The following is a 23,800-nucleotide window of genomic DNA, read 5'->3' as shown; positions in this document are numbered from 1 at the left end:
AGTACCACATCAGCTCTCCTCCCAGAGAACAGGTTGTTGTAGGTGGGGTTTTGCATCTCCCCTAAGTGCTATCAACTCTTGAGCCATCTTCTCAAGAAACCCTCGACCCAAAATTCAGCCTCACCAAGTCACATTAGAACCATCTGCTCCTTGCTGATACACTGCTGTCCAGAGACACCAGATAAAGGCAACAGCCAGATTCCACCTGTGTGAGAACAGAGCAATGCATCTGGGCAATGCAAAGTTTTAAGTGAAAAAACATCTGCAAGAGAGATCTCTAAAAACAGAGGCAGTCAGAAGAGGAATGAACACGCCACTTCTCCTGAAAGGCCTCCTGGAATATTTAAAAGTTAGTTCTTCATGGGGAAAGAAATGAGTGCTAGAAACTATTTCAAAATGCAACAGGGCTCTGTCAGTCTCAGCCACACTTGCTCTGTGCTCCATGGGAAACTGGCAGACCGGAGCCACAGTCCCAGAAAGGTGTTTTACATTGGTAATTCTAGCCGAAATGCAGCTTTCTGCACATATTATTTCTTATTCATGTTTGAAATTACTTTTTAATCTATTATCTATGAAGATCACAGAGAGTTCTGAAAGAAATAAGAAAATCAGTTCAAAAAATAACTGACATGAGCTGTTTTCTCTCTTCCTACAATTCCAGAATGAAAATATTTATAACTGTATTATATTACAGCATCATTCCAAAACCTGCATTAACATTACTGCAAAGTGTTTGGAGCTGCTGCAGATTTTGGAAGGCTTAGATATTATGAGTAACAGAAAAGTGTATTTGCAAGAGACACCAGCAGCTGGGTGGCAACATCTAATTAATACAAGAAATTATGTATGGGAGAGCCTAAATACACCCCATGGCCCAGTTCAGGACAAAGACAACATGGTCCTTTGCATGGACATGACACATGGGTATCAGCTGCAGCAGAAAGAAGTAAACTCAATTCTGTATAAATTATGTGACACTTGCAGACAGATAGTTCCTTTTGAAGAAAAAAACACAAACCCTCTGTGTGAGGCTACGTGGTGTTTGAGATTGTGACTAGGACAGTAGGAGGGATGAGCAAAGAAATTATTTTATTCACCACGCTTCTACCTGTGCTGACAAATGTACAATGTGTTGGGAAAATTTCCACTATGTCTTCATGCTGTGAGTCAGTGACGGGGAAGAGAAAGCTTGACATCCCAAAGTTTCCAGCTGGAAATAGGTAATGACAAGCAGGTATGTGATCTCCCTTCAATCCCTCAAAATCTTAACCCCAACTACTTTAAAAAACCCATGCAAGAAGTGCAGCAGGGAAAACTGCTCCCTGCCAACAGGCTTCCCATGGAAATCCTGACAAGGAGTTGAGGGAAGCTCAGACCTGAGATTCTGAAGGACGATGGTCCTTTCACTGTCACCAGCAGCCATTACAATCCCCTTAACAAGATTTTCTGAAAAGCGCAGATCTTTGCATCTGACAACTGAATGAAAATGTTGGATTTGTTTACTTACTGCAAGTATATGTGTATATTTCTATCCCACATCTTTGCAAAGAAAATTTTGAAAATATAAACTGATGCAAGCTCTGCAAAAGAAGCACTTCATCTATCATAGTCTTTTTCCATCCAGATTCTTTAAGCTGATTCCTGAAAAAAATGGACATCTGAGGTCCAAAGTTCTGCAAAAAAACAAGTTGTGGTCTGAGTTGTGGACTCCTTGATTTTCTGTATTTCCCCATGGCCCATCTGCATGGATTTATTTTCAGGCTAAGAGCCCAGATAATGCAGAATGTAACATTTCACCCTTAAACCTCCCAGTTATAATAAAGAACAAACAATAATCATGATGGGTACAAGATGCAAAGAGATTAAATACAAGGCAGATGTTCAATCTTGTGTTTTCAGCTGAGATTATAAATGGTCTGAGCCTAAGAGAAAAATTCAGAGCTTGAAAGTGAAGGTTTGCTAATTAATCAGTCATAATGGTATAGGGGATTAGAGGGCATGATTAAAACACACTGAAAACAAGAAAGACAAACGGTGATGGCAAAGGGAGTATGGAAGCTGCTCTGTCAACAGAGAAACATCTCTACACAAGCAGCTGAAAATGATGCAGCTCATAAAAAAAAACTTGTGCTTAAGAATTAAAATCCAACTACAACAAAAAGCCAATGCTATGAACTAAATGAATTCCTAGAAATTTGTTCTGATGTTTATTAAAAAAAAAATACAGGGTTGGATCCAAGCTCCTTATGAAGCCTAGGACAAAACTTCAATTGAGTCCAGGCCTTTATATAAACATGAATGTACTTTTATACAGGCGTTGCTGCAGCACATATTGGCACATTAATATGCATAGTACTAGAGAGTCTTTGCTTAAGTATATAAACAGAAATTGAATATAAACATATGAATTCATAGCTTTGAAGTTCCATTCATAAAAAAACAGCATAGAGAAATTATTAGCATTTTTACATGATGATTTCTGCCTAAGTCAGATACTGAAGTGCTACTGATACTTACAAGGCATTCAACAGATGGGGAGTCTAGACTGATAACTTCTGTGCTAGGCAAGTGTATTTTTAAACCTCCTTTAACATTAAATTCTCATGCTGTCCTGTAGGGATGAACTAAAGTGCTCTCCTGAGTGTGCAGTTTTAACTTCCTTGTTTACTTTATGAAACTAATTTGGCAGTGATCCACTCCTCATAGTGCCAGATAGCACGACCCCAATCCCTATAAAAATGATCACCAAGATCAATTTGTGCTGAAGACAGAGTGACTGCCCATATGAGAATGTCCTATGGAATGTAGGTCCTGTAAGCTGTAGGGCCTGGTACTCCTCAAAAAAACCAGATTGCCATGTAATAGGGTAAGATTAGGCTCCTATACTCTTCATCTAGATTCTGCTCTCAAGCTTTCTCTTTTTCCTAGCAGAAACAAAAAGGGAATTGTGCTTTCATTTGCAACTTCTCGACAATGTTGATGCATGCGTATTTGCTGTAATATTACCTACTCAACTGAAATTAATCTAACTTTAATGGATGAAAGTGGATATGATACAAGTGAAGACGGAAAAAGTATAATTTCTAGTACTTTTCTAGTTTTGGAAAATTAATGCAATAATGTGATATCCTGTTAGAAATACCTTTGCTTACCATTTACTCAACTGTTAGCTCTGTTATGAAGGTAGCACTTATTTGTGTGGTTTCTTGCTTGTCCTGAGAGACCTTCATTTGTTCAAAGTATGAACGTATTCTAGATTTAAAATTTTAAGAGCAAACTAATGTAAAAACATAATGAAATCACTTTCAAATCTGCTTATGTTCTCACTTCCCATACAAAATTATTTTCATCACAAAAATAATCCCCCAAATTTGTCTGAGATTATTCCAGCAAATCCCATGCCCAACAAATCCTAAAACATGCTCCACCTGTTAGTGAAACTATCATAGTAATTGTCTGGGCTTTTATCTAATGAATATGCATTACAGCAGTCAAAACAAATTCTGTCTTAATCTATATTACTAGGGAAAGTTTCTGAAACAAGCTGTTGCAGAGAAATTTATATAATATGTTGTCAACATTCAGCAAAGACAAGCTGTCTGCTAGAACGGGCTGATGGAAACAGTTTCCTACACTTGGTCAGGGAGATGTTTTTTGTGCTACCCTTAAGCCATGGTTTTGGCCCGAGGTGTGCTGAGAGCATCACATCCCCTGGTGTGTGCCTGCCCACCTGCACTGCACCTCCCCGCAAAGCCTGAGCTGACCAAGACTGAGAAGTCTCTTTTCGCAGTGTGGGTTTCTGTGAGTCGTCATCTCTTCTACAACTTGCAACTCACTGACACCTGTTGGGGCACTGGGAAATGACTGATGGCAATTCAGCTGACAGCCTGCACAAGGGCTGTGCGTGACTGCACCTGCAGGCAGGTGCATGCCTGGCACCAGCAGTCGCAACAGAAAGGGAAAGGTACTGGAAAACAAGATTAACAAGATGTGTAAAATTAAGCAAGATTAACAAGCCACTCTTCCCAATCAACTGCCTGCCTATGATGCACACATTGCTTTTGCCGTAATGGCCATTAAAAGAATAGTCTCAGCCTCTTATCTTGACTTTTTGCTGTCTCCCTTTTCTGCCTAAAGAGCACAGGAACCAACTTTACATGTCAGCGCCAGAGAAACATCTACTCAGCTCAGGAACTGGTAGCAAGATCAGTTTAGATATGCTAAAACAGAACAATCCCTAAGAAATGTATGCTGTTAAGAAAGTGCATTGTGAATTTTTTTTTGTACTTAAAAGATCTTCAGGAAAATAACAGTAAATTCTTATCCAGTTTCTGATTCCATGAAAATATTTAAGCACCAGCACATTTGTACGCAGAACTTGTTACTTATTATTTACTGCTTTTCTGAGCAGCAATGGAATGACTGAGGAAGTGATTTTGCTGCACCAAGGCCATATGTTACCCCAAAGACCTTCGATGATATATTGGTCCTTTCCAGGCACCAATCTCATACATACTTTCCTTTTCATAATTTGTATGAATAGCAGCTGCTTCAATAGGTGAGGATACAAACAAGGGAAGTAAGATAGTAAAAAGAAAGGGAGGAAAGAGATGGGTGTTTTTGTAAATAAAAAACAAATTGAAGAAGTGCAAATATGTGGATTTTCAGGGTTAGATACATTTTAGGGGTGATTTTTTGGAACATTTGTGTTTATCTTTATTGAAATGGCTTCTGTAGTGTTTAACTCATTCTCCTGTTCAAACAGCACTCTGCAAGACCCAAACCAGTTTAATTTGTTGCTGCTTGGTTTCAGTTAATTTCAGAGACAATTATTTTGAGGCAAAATTAAGATAATAATGCATGAGGAATAGATTTTTAAATTCTTTTTTAAACTTTATAAATTACTTTCCTGGACTCAGAAATGAGTGCTTGGTTCCTTTTTCATCTTAAGACGTATCTGCCACACTTTAGTCAAAGAATTATTGTTAAAGACTAGAGTGAATTTAGAGTAGTTTTAGTTTAAGTAAAATAATATTTTGGTCTTCTGAAGAGTTTGTACACAAACAAAATTGATGAATTTCAGTTGAACTACAGGCAAGGTACAAATGTAGGGACTGTCACTGTGATTTTTAATGGAAATGAAAGTAATGAAATGTAGAAATTTGTATTTAATCCTTGTGAAATTAAGTGAGTCATCTAAAAGGATCAATCTCATTTAAAAAAAAAAAAAAGGAATCAAGGAATCTGTAAAAGTTTCAATGAATTCCATAAGCAAATTCTTGCAGCATCTGAAGGACATACTGTATATTACAAAACCAGAGATAGTGTGGTTATTCTGCAGACTTGTCCGCAATGTGCTGCTTAATACTGAAGAAAGAGTCACCTTTTAAACATAAACTTTGCTACACAGAAAGCTCACCCTCAGTACCTGAAACAAGCCATTGTGGGAGAAATTGAAAGCCCTCCAGAAGCTGAAGAGCACATGTGGTTTAACACCACAGAAGAACCAGATCCCATGCCTTTGTATACATACAAAAGAGGTAAGTAAACACAAAGCCCTCTTCATTGCAGCAGCAGCAGGCGGGCCCGCTTTGCCATGCCCTACCTGCTGCCAGCAGTGGTGCTGGCACACGGCTCACCTGGGAACCAGCAGCTCCCAGGGCCACAGGCGAGAGTGAGATCCAGCTACAGCTGTGGAAGGACCGCCACACACCAGAGCCAGGGCTGCTGGACACTCCAAAGCGGAGTGACAGACTCCTGCATTGCTACCTACTGCTCATTAATTCTGCAACAGATTAACTGGTATACTCAACTTCCCCCCAATAAACTGGGCAAACACGGCCAGTCTGCCTCTGAGAGGTAATAACTTCCCATAAGTAGTTTGAGCATGTACCTAGTGTGATTATGCAGATGCATTTTTATTAACTCTGGGCAATAAGAATCCTTGATGTCTCGGATGAGTTGGACCCATCTGAAGAGAAGCATGATCTTACCATATACAAGGAAAAATAGTCCAATGTGCCTTACATCATAAAAGCACAAATTTAGTAAGGAATTCGGTGTTAGCCTTTAGGAAAACCTGACAAAACACCTTTCTCTATGGCTTCTTACCACATGTAAGCAGAACGTGTCATTTGCTTAAAAATGTGCCTGGGTTAACCAATCTATCTAAAGCAGTGTTCTGTTAAACTACTTCTGTTACAAACCAGACTTCTAACTGCAAAAGATTATTTCATTTCTGACTACTCAAAAACTGTACATATTTTTAAATCCCCAGGTTTTTCTGACATCTAATAACCATCTTCTGGTAACTGGTCCTGTTAATAACCTACTGCCCATTTTCACCTTGCATTTACACCTTGTGCTGTAACATGAAAAGACTTCGAAATTATTTTCTTTTGTTTTCTTTAAACAAAATGAACGCAGAGATAAAGTCTCCTTTTAAAAGAATGTAGGAGGGTACAAGTTAACCCAGAAAGACAAGCTTTTGACTTGTTCTGGTAGAACTGAAATGCTTCACATTTATCCTTGAACACTCTTGTACATTCCTTCTTCTTGTGTAGAAAATTTAAAGGATTTGCACAGTGAAACAGTTTCATTAAAAAAAAAAAAAACACAAAAAAAGAATCAAATGTCTTGTGCTTATGGATTCCATCTGAAGGCACAAAAAGTCCTCTTTGTGGGCATAGCACCAGTTAAAGCAATTCCCTGTTACATAACTGTAAAAACTGATCATTATAAACGTGAATTGCAAACAAGTCAAGTACCTTGATTTTAGAAACAACAGATTTTACAAGAGACACGCATCAGATGCTTTAGCATAAATAAATGATAAACACAGGTCAATCAATAATCTTTGAAGCAGTTGCAAGTGGAAGAAACCTGCTGTCAGTGGTATTAAAGAACACTCTCTTTTTGTACTGTTTCTTTTAAACTCCTAAATCCACAAGCAGCAAGAGCTGAGCTCCAATTTAATTACTGTCTGTGCTGCTCAACAATGAGGCACTGCCGACCACTGCAGACTGCTTCCCAAAATCAGCATTTACATGGACATGTAAATAGCAATTCATGATTAACAGGAGGAAGGGCAACTACAACCTGTAAATCAGCTAATGAAAGTTAATTTTGGGTAACTTTTGTTCAAGAAACCCCAGGCATTTTGTCTGGTGGCTTGTGGCTGGGTTGCTGGCATAGATGCAATATAGAGCATGAGCTCAAAGTTGAGTTCTGCTCTGTTATTCCTTCTGTAGGATTCAGCTGGAGAAAGATCAGCATGCAAACTTAAGAACAAACTCACCTTTTTGGTAAACGTTTGGGGTTTTCTGACATGAGTATTACAGGCTTCTGCATACAAACTTGTCTTAACCATGCTGAATTACTTAGCTATTCAAAAAACACAAATGGAATGTAGAAATATACTAAAAAGTCTGGCTTATAAGGAGTGTCTTTAGTTCCTTTATTTCTCGCTCTGAAAAATAAACAAAAAAAAATCCTTGTGCAGTTGTGCTTTTGTGATTTGTCTGTAAGACGACTGATTGCATAGAGAAAGATCACACACACACTATGAGAATTTTTACATATGTATTTTTAAAATTACAAGCTCATACATGAATATGAGTAAACACAAATGATACAAGAGTATTTTATTTTTACATCACCAAACAAAATACTTCAATGGAATATAAAAATTCTTCATATAATTTGAACTCTACAGGCTTTAAGACCCTTTGTCGAATATAACTTGGAGTTTATTACAGTCATTCCCTTCACAGAGCTAGACAACTATATTTCACACAAACATGTATATATGTACCTATATATTAAGGCACAGACATAAATGTACATAGAAACATGGTTCTGTCACCCTGACTGATACTTAAAAGTTTCAATTTCAATTTTATTCTGAGTAAGGGCAGCAGAATTAGGCCTCATACAAAGGTAACACATTACAGTTGGCTTGAAAGCCATCATTTTACATTTGTTAATCCTGCTATTTAAAGAATAAATAGCCATTTCAGAGTGTCGGAGAAGTGGCAAGAAGCAAGCAATTGCATAAAATCAGTTGTGTGTAAATTCCTAAGAAGATGGAGATAAAATATCTGTCAAATTCTACTTATTTCTTCCCACACTTCCCAGCAGCTTTGAGTCTTCACGCTGATGTTTCATTAGCATTTAGGGAAAGGTGATTCTGTTAATAATTCTGAGCACCATTTCTCTTGCAAGGAACAAAAAATGGGGGAAAAAAAAGTCACACTTTAGCACAAAGTATTTTGCTGAGATCTACTTATTGCTTGTTCCTCATTCCAGACTCGAACAAGAAATGCCACCAACACGTAGTGCAGGTTTCAGAAACATCACTCACAAGTAGCACAGCTCCAGAATCAAACACAGTGGTTGGTTTAGCATTGAGACCAAACCCAAACCCAACAGAAACACTTTCAAAAACACAGATTAGCTTGCACAGGTAATCCCCTATGACACAATATTCACTTGATGATGATGCACTGGCAGTCATGCCAGTACCTGTGAGGTTTCTGTTTAACAAATCATCCTGTGTTTGTAAAATTTGTTTTCACCCCCTTCTATTCCTCCCTTTTATTTTTTTCAAGAGAATAAGAAATGATTTAATTAATTTTGATTGTAATCATCCTAACCTCACTCAGAATCAAAGAGACTAGGAATTAGTCTCTATTTTGGTCTATTTTTACATATACCGTGAAGGGCATTGAGTGGCAACAGAGAGGAAGGCGACTTAAAAAAGCTGTCAGGAATATTCCAGTGAAATGTGCTTGCCTCCCTGCCAGCTGTGTTGCTGGTTTTGGGAAGCACACGGCAGAGGGACGCGCATCGCCATCGCCGCGAAGCCGAGCAGAAAGTCACCTCCTGAACCGCTGCCACGCCACGGCCTCAGCTGGGGAAACGGGAGAGTGCAAAAAGCCTCACAGGGAGCAGGAGCGATTAAACTGCCTACAAATCACCTTTCCACCTAATCCAAGCAAGTCAGGAGTCAGATAATTTCCTGAAAAAGGGGATTCATATCTCATATTAAAAAAATGAAATCCTTCTTAATGCATCCTACCCAAAGCCAAAGCCTACAGTCACTGAATTGAGCATCAAACTTAGCAGCACAAGTCTCAGCTGAGCTAATCAAATACCTCAAACTCCCAACAAATTTGTTTTTCTGTACCTTAAGTGAAAAAATTCCCCAGGTCAGCTACATACAGTCCCAACAGAAAATGTCCTTCCACTCCTATTAAACATGCTGAATTTTCCTTCCTTAAAGGCCTCTGTCTCAGTAAATAAAAAAATCAGGAACAAATTCGAGTAGCCTGTTCACCTTCTTTGTAATCTTTCTTCTTCAATATGATTTTACTGCATCTTTTCTTATGTTTATCTCCAAAGTAAACAATATAAATCTTATCAATTTTCTTCCACTGAAATTTTACACATCTCTAATCCCTTTTGCCATATGTCTCTGAATCCTCACCATTTCTAGTACACATCTGGGAGCTAGAACAGCCAGAACAAAACAGAATACACTCAGTGAAAATACACCTTTCATTCATTAATGTCACGGTAATATCTTCAATATTAGCCGTCCTGCTCTTCATGCACTCTGCCCTGCTCCGTGCTTCCCTTGTTATCACGCTTTGCTTAGCAGAGATTTTCATTAAACCAGCCATGGCAATGTCCAGTCCTTAGTCCAGAGTGTGTATTTTTAATTCGGGGTCCAAAAATACATCCTCATATTTCAAATCTGCTGTAAGAAGCAAGAAATTCGAAACTGATTGAACGACAGTAACTCCATCCAGTTAATGCTTTCTGTTAAAGCATTAAATTTGCCTATTTTATGACTCAGGGAGGGTTGCCTATTAGTATGGGTTGACAAGCTAGTTAACAAAGCAGTCTTTTTAATACGTTATATATCACAATATGCTGTTAAAACTCCTCCGGGTTGGCTGCTTCGTTTCAAATTCATACATTGGGGAACAAAGGTCAGCCACAGCAGAAAGGTAAGCGCTTCATTTTACTATTGGAACTTACATAATTTGCAGGCAAAACAAGCTGTTTTACACAGCAGATGTCAAGTTCATCACAGATGCCTTGAGAATGATCTATCTACTGATGCATATCAACCTTTTTTGTCTGGATAACTAATCACTTACACGGAAAAAACAGTAAACTGCCTGAAAGGTTGTAGAGATAGTTAGCTGTAAACACAGGGATCAATTCAGGTTCATTACTACTTGCAAAACCTACACAATATTGGCTAGCAGTAATTCAAAAGTAGTACAATTAGCAGAGATCAGACAGATATCCTCATGTTTGCTTTTTGAGACTTGCTAACCTATAAGGCATTAAAGGAACCTAAGAATACAGTTTGCACAGACCTTCGGTAACTTTGGTATTTCACAAGGTAATTTCTTCTGACCTTTAATTTTTTAGTGCAGCGTTTTCCATTTGTAGGGTATCACTTCAGAAACGGCTGCCTTTATGTATTTTAAAAAACTCCATTAATACCACTTAAACTGGGAACTTGTAAGCACAGCTCTCATCTTAAGGGAGAATTTTCCTACACAAGTCACCAAGGAGAAACTACAAAATTTTAAGCAATTGGATTCTTTGCCACTATCTTTATATGTCTGTGTACTGCCACTGAGGAAAGCAAAACATCTGACAATATCTGTGTTCAGAAACGTAAAAATTACAATATATGTTATTGCTCATGTAAGACGTGGTCAATATTCATGCCAGTGCTTTTTCTACCTACATAATTAATACTTTGAGATAAAATTGAAGTATTTTGTTCTCTTTGAAAGTAAAATACACCATTCTGTTGTCCTCACAATTATATGCTGTTCTCTTTGAAAGTAAAATACACCATTCTATTGTCCTCACAATTACATGCTGTTGCTAGGAAGTTACAACTCTGCTATAACCTAATCATCTGCTATTTAGATATGGACTCATGAATCCCATATTTTTATTCTAAATTTAAGTTCAGTCATCGTAGCTAATGTCCTTGATGCTATCTCAAATTGCTGTCATTACACGGATCACTAGAAATTGGAGGTAAGAATAAAAAAGAAAAGAAAAAAGAAAGCTACCAAATTAGATGATGGATAAAGGCTTAATCAATTTAATTTTACCACCAAATCCATTCCTTTCCTCTCAAGCTGTCAGGGCATGAGATAAGTGGAACACATCGAAAAGCACAACACAGTCCTTTTGTGGGGAAGAAGTTGTGTCCCTGAACCTTGCCGAGATGAAACACGCTCATTTATTACTTTGGCATTGCAGGATGATGAAGAACCAAGCTGGTTTCCTCCCTTCATCTTCAGCACAATCTTTCTATTTCATTAATTTTTCATGGAATTTCATTTCACAATCATTTTGCCTATCTCTGCCACTTGCTGCCCTTATTTAGTTTATTTATTTCATGTCCTATTGTAGCAGCAGTGACTCTTGGCCATGGCTTTCTACCACATCAGGGATACCTGATGCCCTCCTGCTTTTAAGTAATGAGCTTCACTCTGCAGCCCTATAAACCACGTTGCAATTAAGGTGGCTTATTTGTTGTCTTACACTGCAAAATAACTCGGAAGAGTTATCTATCCAGTCTCCTATTTTATGCTTACCTTCTGTGCGTTGATTCCTAACAAGTTGCTGGAGGCTGCTGAAGTGTGGCCCTTTTAGTATTATCAGTAAATGGCAACTCTGCTTTTGTTTGGTCTACTTGTAATGACTTATCTGGGAAAACAAGCCTTCTTTTCAAAATCTATACCACAGGCTATGAAATGGGCACAAGCTGTGCTGAGGCCGCTGTGCTGAGTTCTGCCAGTACTCTGCCATATTCCAGAGCCCTAAGAAAACACAAGAACCCACAAACACAGTAACCACCTATAAACCCCTAAAACGGATTTCTCTAAATCAATAGGCATAGTTTCCTCTCCTCTGGTCATTTTATACACACCAATTTAAAAAAACCCCAGAAACTCAAAACTGAGCAAACAGAGAGGGAAATATAAAATATCTGTTACTGCTGCCACATGAAATTAATATGCAGATAATCTGTCAAGCATCCATATTTATTTTCATTAGATCTTAAAAAACTTAAGATATTTACTTCCCACTGAGAGTTAACATACTGTTCTAAATGGCAATGAAAATATTTCTACCAATACTAATTTAACAAATAGGTCTAAATATCCACATTTTAACTTTTTAACACACATTCTGCATAGAGTGTAAAACTGAATAAAATGACTGTAAATCGATGTTTGCAATATGATATTCATTGCATAGACATTTATTGTTAAGGCAGGATCTTACTGAAAAGGCTGCTGGATTTCATAAGTATGAAAATAAGATGCATACAAATTAATTACTGGACAATGATATTGTACACTGGAATAATTTTCAGTGTCCTACACTTTGCAGTGCTTGATTTGTATATATCGAAATTCTCTCTGACTCTTACTGCATGTGTTTTTGGTCTTTAGCTTTTTTTTTTAGGCCAAGTGCAGAAGGAAATTCAGCTATTCAGAGAATGCTGTTTGCTTTCCTTGCTTGAACTTGCCTTCTGCCCCCAGGAAACTCCTAAAACAGAGCATCCAGGTATAAAAGAAATGGAGTGAAGTGCTATAACCACACACAGGATTTATAATTCACACTAACCAGAGCAAAATGATGACTGAAAGAATGAAAAGTAGAACAGAAGGGATAAGCGAGGCTACTAATAGAGAACAGTAATTGTTTCCACTGCTGTACATTCCTAGATATTCTATTAGGCAATGTCTCAACCTGTTTTTAAGCACAGTTCATATGTAACATTTAATAAAATATAATAAGTTATATAAAAAATTTGTTGACTCCATTTCCTTAATGAGTGGGGATGTGACAGATAAATTAATTTCATTACTTTGTCTAAAACTCAATTTAAATTTAAGACTATAGTGAATTTCTTTGCCCACTCGTGTTCATAGGTATCCCTGGATATAGATTTGTAAACATATGTGTTTAGTTACATACTTTAAAGCAGCTAAAAAGCATTCCTGCTATAAACAACAAGATATGTGCTGGAGAATAGTTAAAAGCAAGTGTATTTGGTCTAACCCTCTGCAAAGATTTTCTCACAATCTATTAAACAGATCAAACCTGCAAAATAGTGGAACCCACAATAATTCTCATTAAAAAATAGTAATTCAATAGTCTAATAAACATTTTCTTGACTAGTTTCCTCAATAGTCTGTTTGCTAAGCAACACTTCCTTATAACATATCATAAAAATAAAAAAAAAAATAAAGATGGTCACTAAATAAAATAACATAATAGTAAAATCCAACAGGTTTTATACAGGGCATGCCTTCAGTTACAGTTTTGGCCAGCACGATTTTATAGGAATGTGTATTTTTATATGTATACTGCGATTACAGAGAAAGGAAAAACAAAATCATAGGAACACAAGCCTGTAGTTAGTACACTAGCCAAATACATTTTTTGAAAAGTGGTTACAAGTAGCACATTTGAAAGAATAAAAAACAAATACTTCAAGTGCATGTTCTTATTGATGTTGGTCAGTTAAGCACTTTCTAGAATGCCATCCACCTCCAACTGTGCATTCTGCAAATAGTTGTCAGCTACCAAGTTATTGTTGAACAAGTTTTTGTACTAGTTTTTTTTTAAGACGTTCAACTTCCACCTTGTTTTGGCAAAACAAAGCTAAAAAGGATGCATCAGAAAAATTTTATTCAAAGACCCTAACTTTTGTCCGCTCTTAAAAACAAAATTAAACCAAGCACCTTTCCTCCATTGCATAGATTAATGCTTTACTCTCGTCTCCTGGCCAAGTACAGATTGCTAAAGCTAGGCTAAGTTTACAATTCTGTAGAAAAGTAGTTTTTCTAGAACAAATCAGCATTAAAAAAGTCTGCAGAGCACAACTTGATTACAGCGAAATTTTAAGGGAACTGAGTATGGAAGCGTTCCTTTCTGAGAGTTTTAAAATTTATTCTGTAACACCAAGTAAAAGGCAGCCTTTCTCACCAGGTGTTATAACCTGCTAAAAACCCTGAGTAACAAGTTGAGGTTGCACACCTACTCAAAGTCCTGATATATCTGCACGTCTGTTGTTTCTACTTGTGTGCAGGTCACTATTCGTTACTATGATTTTGAACATAGAGAGTTAACAGATGAAAGTAAAAATAGTGACAATCAAATGACACAGGCTTGCATTTGGCCCGCTTTTACCACCTACTATACAAAAGCTCCTTTGACACCTTTCTAAAAAGTTATCAAATACCGCACTTAAGGACTTGAACACAATCAATAATTAAGAGACACTTTAGCTAATGGCACCTATAAATTAGGTTTTCTAGAATCTGGAAGAGAAAGAGCATCAACTTGAGTGCTAGCTGACTACAAGTTGTGTGAGTACCACAGAGATCATAATTACATGTTAGATTATATTTACTGCTTGGATAAACACTCGGACTTCGCATCTCTGCAGCTGAATGCCTTGCAGCTGGGCATCTCTGGCACTCTGCTCCTCGTATCAGTTTATTTTACTTTAAAGTGCTCACAGCCGGTTAACTTCGTCTTTTTCAGGCAAAACATCAAAAATCAGGCAGTAGTGTGTCATCCCCTCTACAGGAGAAAGCAAGACAGCCTTGCGAAGAGCTGTTATCTAGGGCATATTCCCTGTTCGCAATGACATCCTGTAGCTTCACTTTTCCTGCTTACGGCAATTAGCGCCTTCCTAAGCGGGGCTCGCTTACGGACGGGGAACAGCACCGAAACAGAAAAACTTGGTGGACCTCGTCTCGAAAAGGAGAGAAGCGGTAGTTTGGAGGGCGCGACAGCCCCGGGGGGCTCCGAGCCGCGCTCCGCCCGGGCAGCGGCAGCTCCTGGCCCGGGCACCGGCAGCTCCTGGCCCGGGCACGGGCGGGCCCCGGGCCGCGGTGTGAGGCGGAGGGCACCGCGCCCGGCCGGGGCCACCACACCGGCCGGGGCCTGCCGGAGCTCCCCCGCCGCACCCCCGTGGGCTCAGCCTCGGCCCGGCACAAGGCGGGCAGGGCAGCGAGCTGTGCCCGGCCGCGGGGACAGCGGCGGCCGCTCCCGTCCCCGGCTGGCCCCGAGCGAGGCACCGCCCGGCCCGCCCCGGCCGTCGGGGCAGCGCGGGGCTGGCGCCGGCGAGCGCCGGGCGCTGACAATAGAGCTGAGAGCAGCCGATGATGTGCAGGTGGCGGGCGGACAGAGCGGGAAAAGAAAACAACAAGAAAATCACATCTCTCTTACCTTTCCTCTTTGATCTCCTCCTCCTCCTTCTCTTGGACTTGCATCTCAGCTGCCCGCTCGGCCCTCCCGACGCCCTGCCGCTGCCCAGGACGGATGTCATGCCGGTACCTCAGCGAGCAGCACCGCGCCGACGTGTTCTCCTCCCGCGGAGTTTCTCCTCGTTCTGGAGGCGGCTTTTATAGGGCGGTGGGTCGGGCCGGCGGGGCTGTGCCGGGGCTGTGCCGGGGCTGTGCCCGGGCTCCGCTCGGCGCTGCCGCCCCGAAGGGTCGCGCCTCCGCCCCGACGTGCCGGGCCCGGCCGGGGCGATGCCCGGGGGCGCCGCCGCGGCTCTGCCGGCCCCGCGCCCACTTTTTGCACCTCTGCGAGTTGCTGGGCACCGGCCGCTTTGAAGCCGATGGTGCGGGGGTGGGGGGGTGGGGGGGGCGAGGGGGGCGGATTTGCTGCTGCAAAGTCTCCCGCAGCCCAATCGCTCCCGCCGCCCGGCGCTGACATCAGCTCCGCCAGCCCTCGCCCCCAAACTCCGCTCCCCCGGGGCTGCCGCCTGTGCCCGGCGCCCGGGAGAAAGCGACGGAGAATGGCCCCGAAGGGAATAAAAACATCCTGCCGCCTCGTCTTGGAGAAGCCGGAGGGGCAGCTCGCAAGAAGGGAGGCTGCAGGGAGGATTCAAGCTTTTTTTTTTTTTTTTTTTTTTTTTTTTTTGTGTCTGCTTTAGACCATGTGGACACTGAACACTCCGCTTCCACAGAAATGCCTCTGCTGTCCTCCCCAGCCACGCAGTTATTAACTAGTTGACTAATTGGGATGCTTATTACTCCCAGTGAAAGAATATGAGTTACTGTTAAAGGATCCCTGTGTCAACAAACCTTATGCAAGAGGATAAGTGTAGCGATTCCCCTTGAATCTCCAGTTATTTTTAAGGTACGTGCTCTGTTACATTCACGATCAAGGGCAAAAGCTCTGTGAAAGAGGAGTGTGTTGTCGCTCAGACTCACACATTAACACTCTGCAGTGCCTCATTTAGGCAACTGTGCAATTAAAGTGTCGGGAGCAGAGGGGCTTTTACAGAGAGGAGAGATGACAACAGCAATCCTCTGAAAAGCTTGACTACAAAGCATTATATGTTCGTTACAAAAAGCAAGGGTACACAACAGATAAGATACTGCTTTAAGTTACGAGAGACCTACTGCTTCTATGCTCTATTGTCCTTACGTATTATCTCATTTAAAAACACATATCTGGAAACCTAGGCAGTGACTGGAAAATGGAAGAATATCAAGAAAATTATGTTAAATAATGAATGTCATCATTAGTGCCTACTGCATTTGCAGTTGGCTGAAGGAGCACAGCAAACCCTTCTTTATCAGAACTCCTTCAAATCTAAAACTTCCTCTTGTTGGAATGTAGGTTACCTGGCTCCTGCTGCTAACCATTTCCACTGCAACCCTCCCAGCTATTAGAAACCCTCTGTGTTTGGCTGGTACGTAGGCCTCTGTAATTTTTGGATGAGGCAGAGCTACACTTTAAAGATTTTCAAATTAAATAAACAAAACCACTTCCATAAAAGTCTCTAACGTCTCTCCTTTAAACCGGGATATGGATAACTCAGGTGTGCCAAAATGATGTCACCTCTTTGACCCTCTGTGCTCCAGGAAGCAGGTTGCATATGGTAAGAAGGCCCTATGTACCCTCACTTTCAGCTATGTGGAACAGCACAAAGCTCAGGAGGAAATTGCCCTCCCATCTCAACAGCTAAAGCAGGAGAGCCTGAGAATCCAGACCTGCATCGCTTGAATGTCAGATGTAGTTCAGGAACCTCTGCATGGAAGTAGGTTCTTACTTGCCCAATTATTACAGGTTACTGGCAGAGTTTTTTTACAATATACACATCACCCAACCTGCTACATGGCTTAAGTAAACATCTCTTTAAAGTGCTTCTGTCTATTTCAGGATAAAAACTTGTCTGCAGGAAAACAGAGAGGCAATCAGTATTTTTTATTTTCAGCTTCAGCCTTTAACCCTTCTCCCCTTTTGCTTCTGATTTCTGTTGTTCTGACCACAGCTGACTCTCATCTATTAATGTGGCAAGAACTTGTAGCTGTATGTGAAGTAGTAACTGCTGCAGCAAAACACAACTTCATGTTCAACTGTACATCAAAGTTCTGACCAGTCTGGAATTTAAATCACTTAGTTTAGAAGCCGGATTTAGAAAAGTGTCTTCTGTATTTCAGTACCAATCTATGTTCTCTCCATTATGGATGTAAAAGAGAAGCCAGATACAATTAAAAGGAAAATGAGCATCCTGGGACATTCATTCATTTTTAGGAGTGGCTTCAAGCTCACTTCATTAAATTTTCTGAAGGCTTTATTTCTGATAATATTTTGTTAACATACTCTCAAAATGACTGGACTCTAACATGTTAAGAAGACAGACTAGCAGTGCCAGTCTCTGGAGGTCATGCTACCAAGCCAACACGAAAAGCCACCAATTCTCAGAAATTATTATTCAGTGCTAACAGATTCATGAACTGCTTTTCATTTCTAGGCACAGTTCTAAGAAAGTATCAGCAAGGCAACATTAGCAATGATGGATCTATACTGGTGGTGTAGCTCCCTCCTAGGTGGGTTTCAGGACTGGAGAAGATGAATGAATGAAGACAGCTGAAGTCATGCTGGTGAAAGGTTTCCCCTTGGCCTCACACCTTCTTGGTGTGAAAGGCAGTTAATTTTTTTATACTATCTAGCTACAAGGTCAATAAAATTCCTTAAATGTGTTGTGCTTATTCCTCTTGTTCCCGTAATGGAAGGAGTTGGCTTCTTCACCCAGTCAAGGTTTCAACAACCTTTTTTAACTTGACTGCAAGATTACCAGTCCTACTCAACCAGGTGCAGTTTATCTGCTCAGAAAAACATGTTTTCAAGCACTTTGTTAAAGTGACATAAACTCAAACTAGGAAATACAAAACCAGTATCAATGAGGTGGGAAAAAGCTAAATTATACAATAACACCATCTCTCTCAGTTATGTGCTTGTCTACCGTTAGCCGATGCACTTGACCGTTTTATCATCCCACAGAAGTTACGGCTGTTCTTCAGTGCCCCGGTAATGGTTGTTAGTGGTGTTCCATGCTCCTCTTTGTTGAGTAAAGCATCGTAGGATTTTTTCATCTCCATGGGCCAACAACCTGTGGATGTTATGATTATTACCTTCAAACTGAAGTAACTCAGACTGTTCTTTGTTATCTTCAGACTGAAGTAAATCAGACTGTTTTAAAGGCATAACTTCACGCACTTTGACTTAGAGCCTGCGAAGAAATGCGCATCATACCAATGCACAGTCAGCTATTGAGGCCTAGGTGAGTCAGCCAGGTAGGAGAGTTTAAGGTGTAAGTCCTGATGTGAATGCCTCTTCCCTGTGCTGTCTGGGGGTTGTGACTCCTCTCATGAACCCATCACAGCTACTGGTCCCAGCCAGTACATCAAAAACCTCTGTCCTGTTCTTGTGAGATAGACAGGTCTCTCTCAGTGCTTGAGGTACCCAAGCAAGAAGTCCAAGCTTTGCAGGATTTGTGACAATTCACTTCACTCAAGTTCTCTGAAAAAAGGAGAGGTGAAGGGCAGTCCAAATAGTTATTAACTGGAAGACTGATAGTGACTGTGAGAGATTGACGGGGAAAGAGTGTGTGAAACTGGATGCCACGTTGCACACCTTAATTATGCATTGCCATTTAAATTTCTGTGCCTAAGCAATATAGTGTAGAGTTAGTAATCAACAGAAAAGGAAAAAAAATTAAAATGGATGCAGGGAAAAAGCAATCCACCCTTATTTCAGCTAAGGACTTCAGATGAGCAACTTTGAGAAAGTAACAAAAATCTGAATATTAGGTCCATGTGTATTATGGGTGGCCAATACCTTTTCTGTACAAACATATTTAGATAAAGTAGAATAAATATCAATATTTTTGTTATCCCTCTGTTTTTTAAAATTTGGAGTAGCGTGATTTTCAGTGACATGATAATAGAAAAATTGCAAGTGAAACAATTTAAATGCTGTGTTGAGCATACAGAAACACAAATGTGTAAAATGATGTTGAGCATCTAAGGTGTCTCAGGGAATGCCCCGCACAAGTGTTGCAGCGCTTGCAGGGGGGTGCTCATCTCAGAGCAAAAGGGTCCTGCTGAACAGCACAGCAAGTGGGAGAGGCAAGCTCCAGGCTCTGCACTTCCCAGAATGTGCACAAACCCTTGAAGAAGAGGCCACCTGGCTGCCTTATTCCACAGTTTGCAGCTGCACTGTCCCTTTCCTAAGGAGATATGGATACTGCAAGCAGCAGGACATGGTAGAGATTTTTGCAATTTACTGCTTGGGAGCAGACACACCCTGTAGGCTCCTGAGAGGGGACAGGGATGCAGTAGCCACCATCTATTTTTCACCCCTCCTTTCCATCCCATTTTTGTTTGATTCTGCTTCCTCCTGCCTATGTAGGTAGACAAAAAAAAAAAAAAAAAGCCCTTAGAATTTGGAAGATGAAAGATGCTCAAGGGCGTTAAAGCAGGACATGAATGCAATCGTGTGGCTGTGCAGGTGAGACTCCAGAGCCTTCTGCCGCAAAATGCCTGCACTAATCCACTCTTGCCCTACTTACAAGGAGCTGTCAGTGTGGTTATTTGCAGCAAAAAAACACTTTAGCTTTGGGGCCAAACATCACAGGGTGGTGATGAAGCAATGAGGGTAGGGATCCATATTCAGTGTATCAAGTTTGTCAGAAAAATACCTCACTGCAGACAGGTCCTCCTGTCTGCTTTGCAAATTTTTGCACATGAAATATCCCAGACTGGATAACACTGTGGTATTGCATAGCTGGAGGTTAAGGCAATGCTAAAAGGATTTGCACCCTCACTAAACTGCAACAGAACTGAAGGGATCTGGGATTCTGTGTTCTCTGCTGTGGGAAAGCCACGGCAGACAAGTTCATCTCCCACAGGAGAAGCTTCCCCTGTTCCTCCTCATTTCTCCAAGACGCCATATCTAGTCTGATGGGGGCTTAGTGCAACATGCCAACAACAGGCGATGTCCAAGTCCCTGATGAGCATGAGATAAACATTTCAAAGCTGCTTAGACAACAGTCTCTTTAATGGGGAAAATACCTAGATGCCAAAGACTGCAAATCATTGTAATTAGTAAGCCTGTACCTGCCACACAAACCAGCAGCAGTCACTGGAGATAAAACAAAACTTTCTGAAAGATGTTTGTATGGGCATACTAGAACATAATTCAGCAGCTCTGACTCTTGAGGGGAGTAGAGGTACAGCTCATCACCAGAAACAGTTGTGATTTTAATAGTATTTCCCGTGTTTGTAATAAACTGAACCAAAATGTGGAATGAAAGTATCCCAAAGCAGAGATGTCTGAAACCTCATTCTGTTGTCAGATGTCTCAATCCCAGCCCAGACTGGTCATAAACAGTTTGTTCATATGAGATTAACTTGTTCACAGACCTTCTGTAAGGACCCCATTGTACAAGTTTCTTTCTGTGACCAGTATCCCAATCCACTTTCTTCAGCCACTTGGAAATGCACCAAGTTGACCGGTAATTTATTATTATTAATTTATTATAATTCTTATTACTGTTATTCTTTTAAAATAGTAATTCTCTGATACTGAAATAATGAAAATACATTTTTGTCTTCTACATCCTTTGAATAAAACCTTTAAACAGAGTCTGCTGGGAGTGTGCCACAGTGTGGTTGTGCAGAACACCCTGGGATGGAGGAGAGGGGCTCCTCATCAGCCCTTGGTGGGGCAGGGGTGCAGTGTCACTGGTGGGTCCCCAGCTCACCCAATGCCTTGGCTGCAAGGAATTCCTGAGAGGCTGAACCACAGCATCACCCTCATCATGGAGTTGCTTCAGGCTGGGAAATTGGGCACCTGAGAAGAGAATTGCCCAAAACAGTTAATTTCTCTGTGCTGACAGCTTTTTCATCAGTAAAATGCAGATGCAAATACTTATGTCAGGGGATTAAGGAAAGCTAAAATGACCAGGGGCTGCTTGCACACAATATACTTTTCACCCTAATCTTTTCAGTTTGGAAAACTTCCAAAAATTAAATGATGAATAAATTCTCCCCATAGCAGCCATGTGGATTACAAAGACTTGCAGAATTTTTGATGAAAGGCTACCGTCTTCTAAAATGAATGCTACAAGCCTATGTCATGAGAAATCTTAACCAACTTCTCTGGGACTCTAAAAATGTTTTATAGAGTAATCTTGCAGTAGCTGCCTTGTAGAGAATTAAGGCAGTACTGAAAAATCCTACAGCATAGCTATTGCTATTATTTCAGTAATGTAATGTGCTACAGTTTAAAGAAGTTATTATGGAAGTATAATTTGACTAAAGTTTACATTTGCAGGCTGACATATGTTTAGTGTTACAGCCTTTTCCTGGAGACCTCCAGCTGCAGTCACTGACTTTGTTCGGGACAGTGGCTGAGAATAGGGTGTAATAATAGTCAATAAAGGAAAAGTGTATTGAATTGCATTAACCTGTAGCTAGCAGGTTAATCCCCTACCAGATTCATCAGGTTTCTGTGATATCCAATCACTTTACAAAAGAAGTTTCACTGCAATTTTCTGTCAACTTATTTTTAAACATACTTTTCAAAAGGCATTCAAATTTATGTGATACATAATCACTGCAAGCTGAACACAACAGTTCAAAATGTAAATGCAGAAAAATGTATGGAAATACAAGAAGACTGCTGTAGAGGCATATGGTTTCCAGCAGCTGGCCAGCAGCAGCAACAGTCAGCTACAAATTTCTGAGATTTGTAAGGCCCTACAGCCCTTGCTGAGCACCCTATGACAGACATCAGAGTAAGGTCATTGAGAAAATAAAGAAAACATTTTTTTGGGAAGAACTAACTTATAAACTCTATAGTGAAGATCATAAAAATTATTATTTATCCTTGTATATCCCTCTCATAAACCATCTGATACATGGGGAATGTTGTTTGCTCTGTGTAGTATGGCCATTCAGGAGTCATAGAGGATTCATACTGCAGGTAGAGAAAAGCAAATAACACAAAGTCTGCCTCATATTTAAAAAAAAAAATCTTTTGCATTTTATTTCCTGTATGATAGCTAATTGATGTAGAGTGGTTTAAATCTAAGTGCTGACTCCTGTTTCTCCTGATGGTCACACTCAGGAGCTGCTTGGTCCTTTTTCATTTAGAACCATCTGTAGGATGGTTCTAAATTATAAAGTGTAATGTGTAATTGGTAAATACAGATGGGCATCCCTTGATGACTGCTCTTGTAGACTTTCCTATGCTACCAGACTATCCTCATGGAGTAGCTACAGGGTCTGGGTATTGGTGGTCTGATGTCAGGTCTTAAACTCAGGCTGAAGGGCCTGACCTTAGGTAAGTTACCAAAGCACTTAATGTTGGTCAAGATGACAGCAAGCCATATTGCTCCAGTTTTGTTCCACTGGTTCCAAATAAATTATTGAGGTAAATACTGTCTTTGTCTTGTGTCTGGATGCAGCTCCTACAAATACGGATCCCCAACTCTTGCTTGGGATGTCTAGATGATATTATAATGTGGATAAGGAAACATCATGGAGCTATGATTCCCATCACAGATCTAAATAAATACCCATCAGCACCACTGAAAAAACAATAGCAGTTACTGAATTAAAAAATAAACTCCTTCAATTATCATGAGAGAGGGAAAGGTAGGATGCAATGCAGTCAATACTATTACAGGTTTATCCTCTACCTCCCACATCAGTTTTCCCTTAATTTTATTTCTCCTGCACTACAACTGATTTTCTTTCATTGTCCTCAGATAGGCATCAGGAAAGTAGAGGTGCTGAAGCTTCTGTCTGCAGAAAAGAGAAATGCCTAGAGGTGCTTGCATGTAGGTCTTCTACATGCTGAGTAGCTCTTCTGCAGCTGGGTTCCTGGAGCAGAATGATGTCCGCAGCTCAGGGAAACTTGAGCAGCAGCAAAGACAGATGACAGATCCAAAACATTGCATCAGGAGAAGCAGGGGTATCAAGCAACACAGAGAGAACAGTAATTAATCTGTGTGTCTCTCTTACCCTAGAAGTCCCAAATAACAACCTGGTATCTCTGGATGATTCATGTGACCAAAAGTTTCAGTCCAAGCCTAACATACAGATGCAAGGCAAATTATTTTAAGATCTTGGGTAAACCTATTAAAGCTCAATTCGTCCATCTCAATGGTGAATCCTGACCCCTTCCTTTAGATAAGGAATAGATAAAGTCATTGTACTTTATCTATTGTATTTAACAATTTCCTCCAGAGTGACTTGGTGACTCTGCACTTACCATGTTAATTAGTAGTATCTATGGAACCCTTCAGATCTGTCTCTGCCCCCTGTCCAAATCTCTCTTCCCTTAGTTTTACTCACTGAATCTACATTCAGGCATTAATTTCTGTATGTCATACCAGTAAAGATCAGTTTTTCAGGATGAAAAT

The 23,800-nt window shown here is 40.4% G+C and overlaps 1 protein-coding gene across 1 annotated transcript in view; it reads right to left on the bottom strand.

Moving 5' to 3' along the window:
- Positions 1-15,446, bottom strand: part of ADARB2 (adenosine deaminase RNA specific B2 (inactive)) — a 301,583-nt gene extending 286,137 nt beyond the window's left edge. Inside the window, exon 1 of the mRNA XM_005528513.2 lies at positions 15,298-15,446. Coding sequence (XP_005528570.2) covers positions 15,298-15,397 — 100 coding nt within the window. The 5' untranslated portion in view covers positions 15,398-15,446. The remainder of the gene's footprint in view (positions 1-15,297) is intronic.
- Positions 15,447-23,800: the final 8,354 nt, after the last annotated feature.

The sequence above is a fragment of the Pseudopodoces humilis genome, chromosome 1 (genome assembly GCF_049639895.1).
Source record: "Pseudopodoces humilis isolate 2021_Gansu_Grassland_sample_001 chromosome 1, ASM4963989v1, whole genome shotgun sequence".
Taxonomy (NCBI): domain Eukaryota; kingdom Metazoa; phylum Chordata; class Aves; order Passeriformes; family Paridae; genus Pseudopodoces; species Pseudopodoces humilis.
Note: the sequence above shows the minus strand (reverse complement) of the source record. Positions and strands in the feature narration are given on the sequence as shown.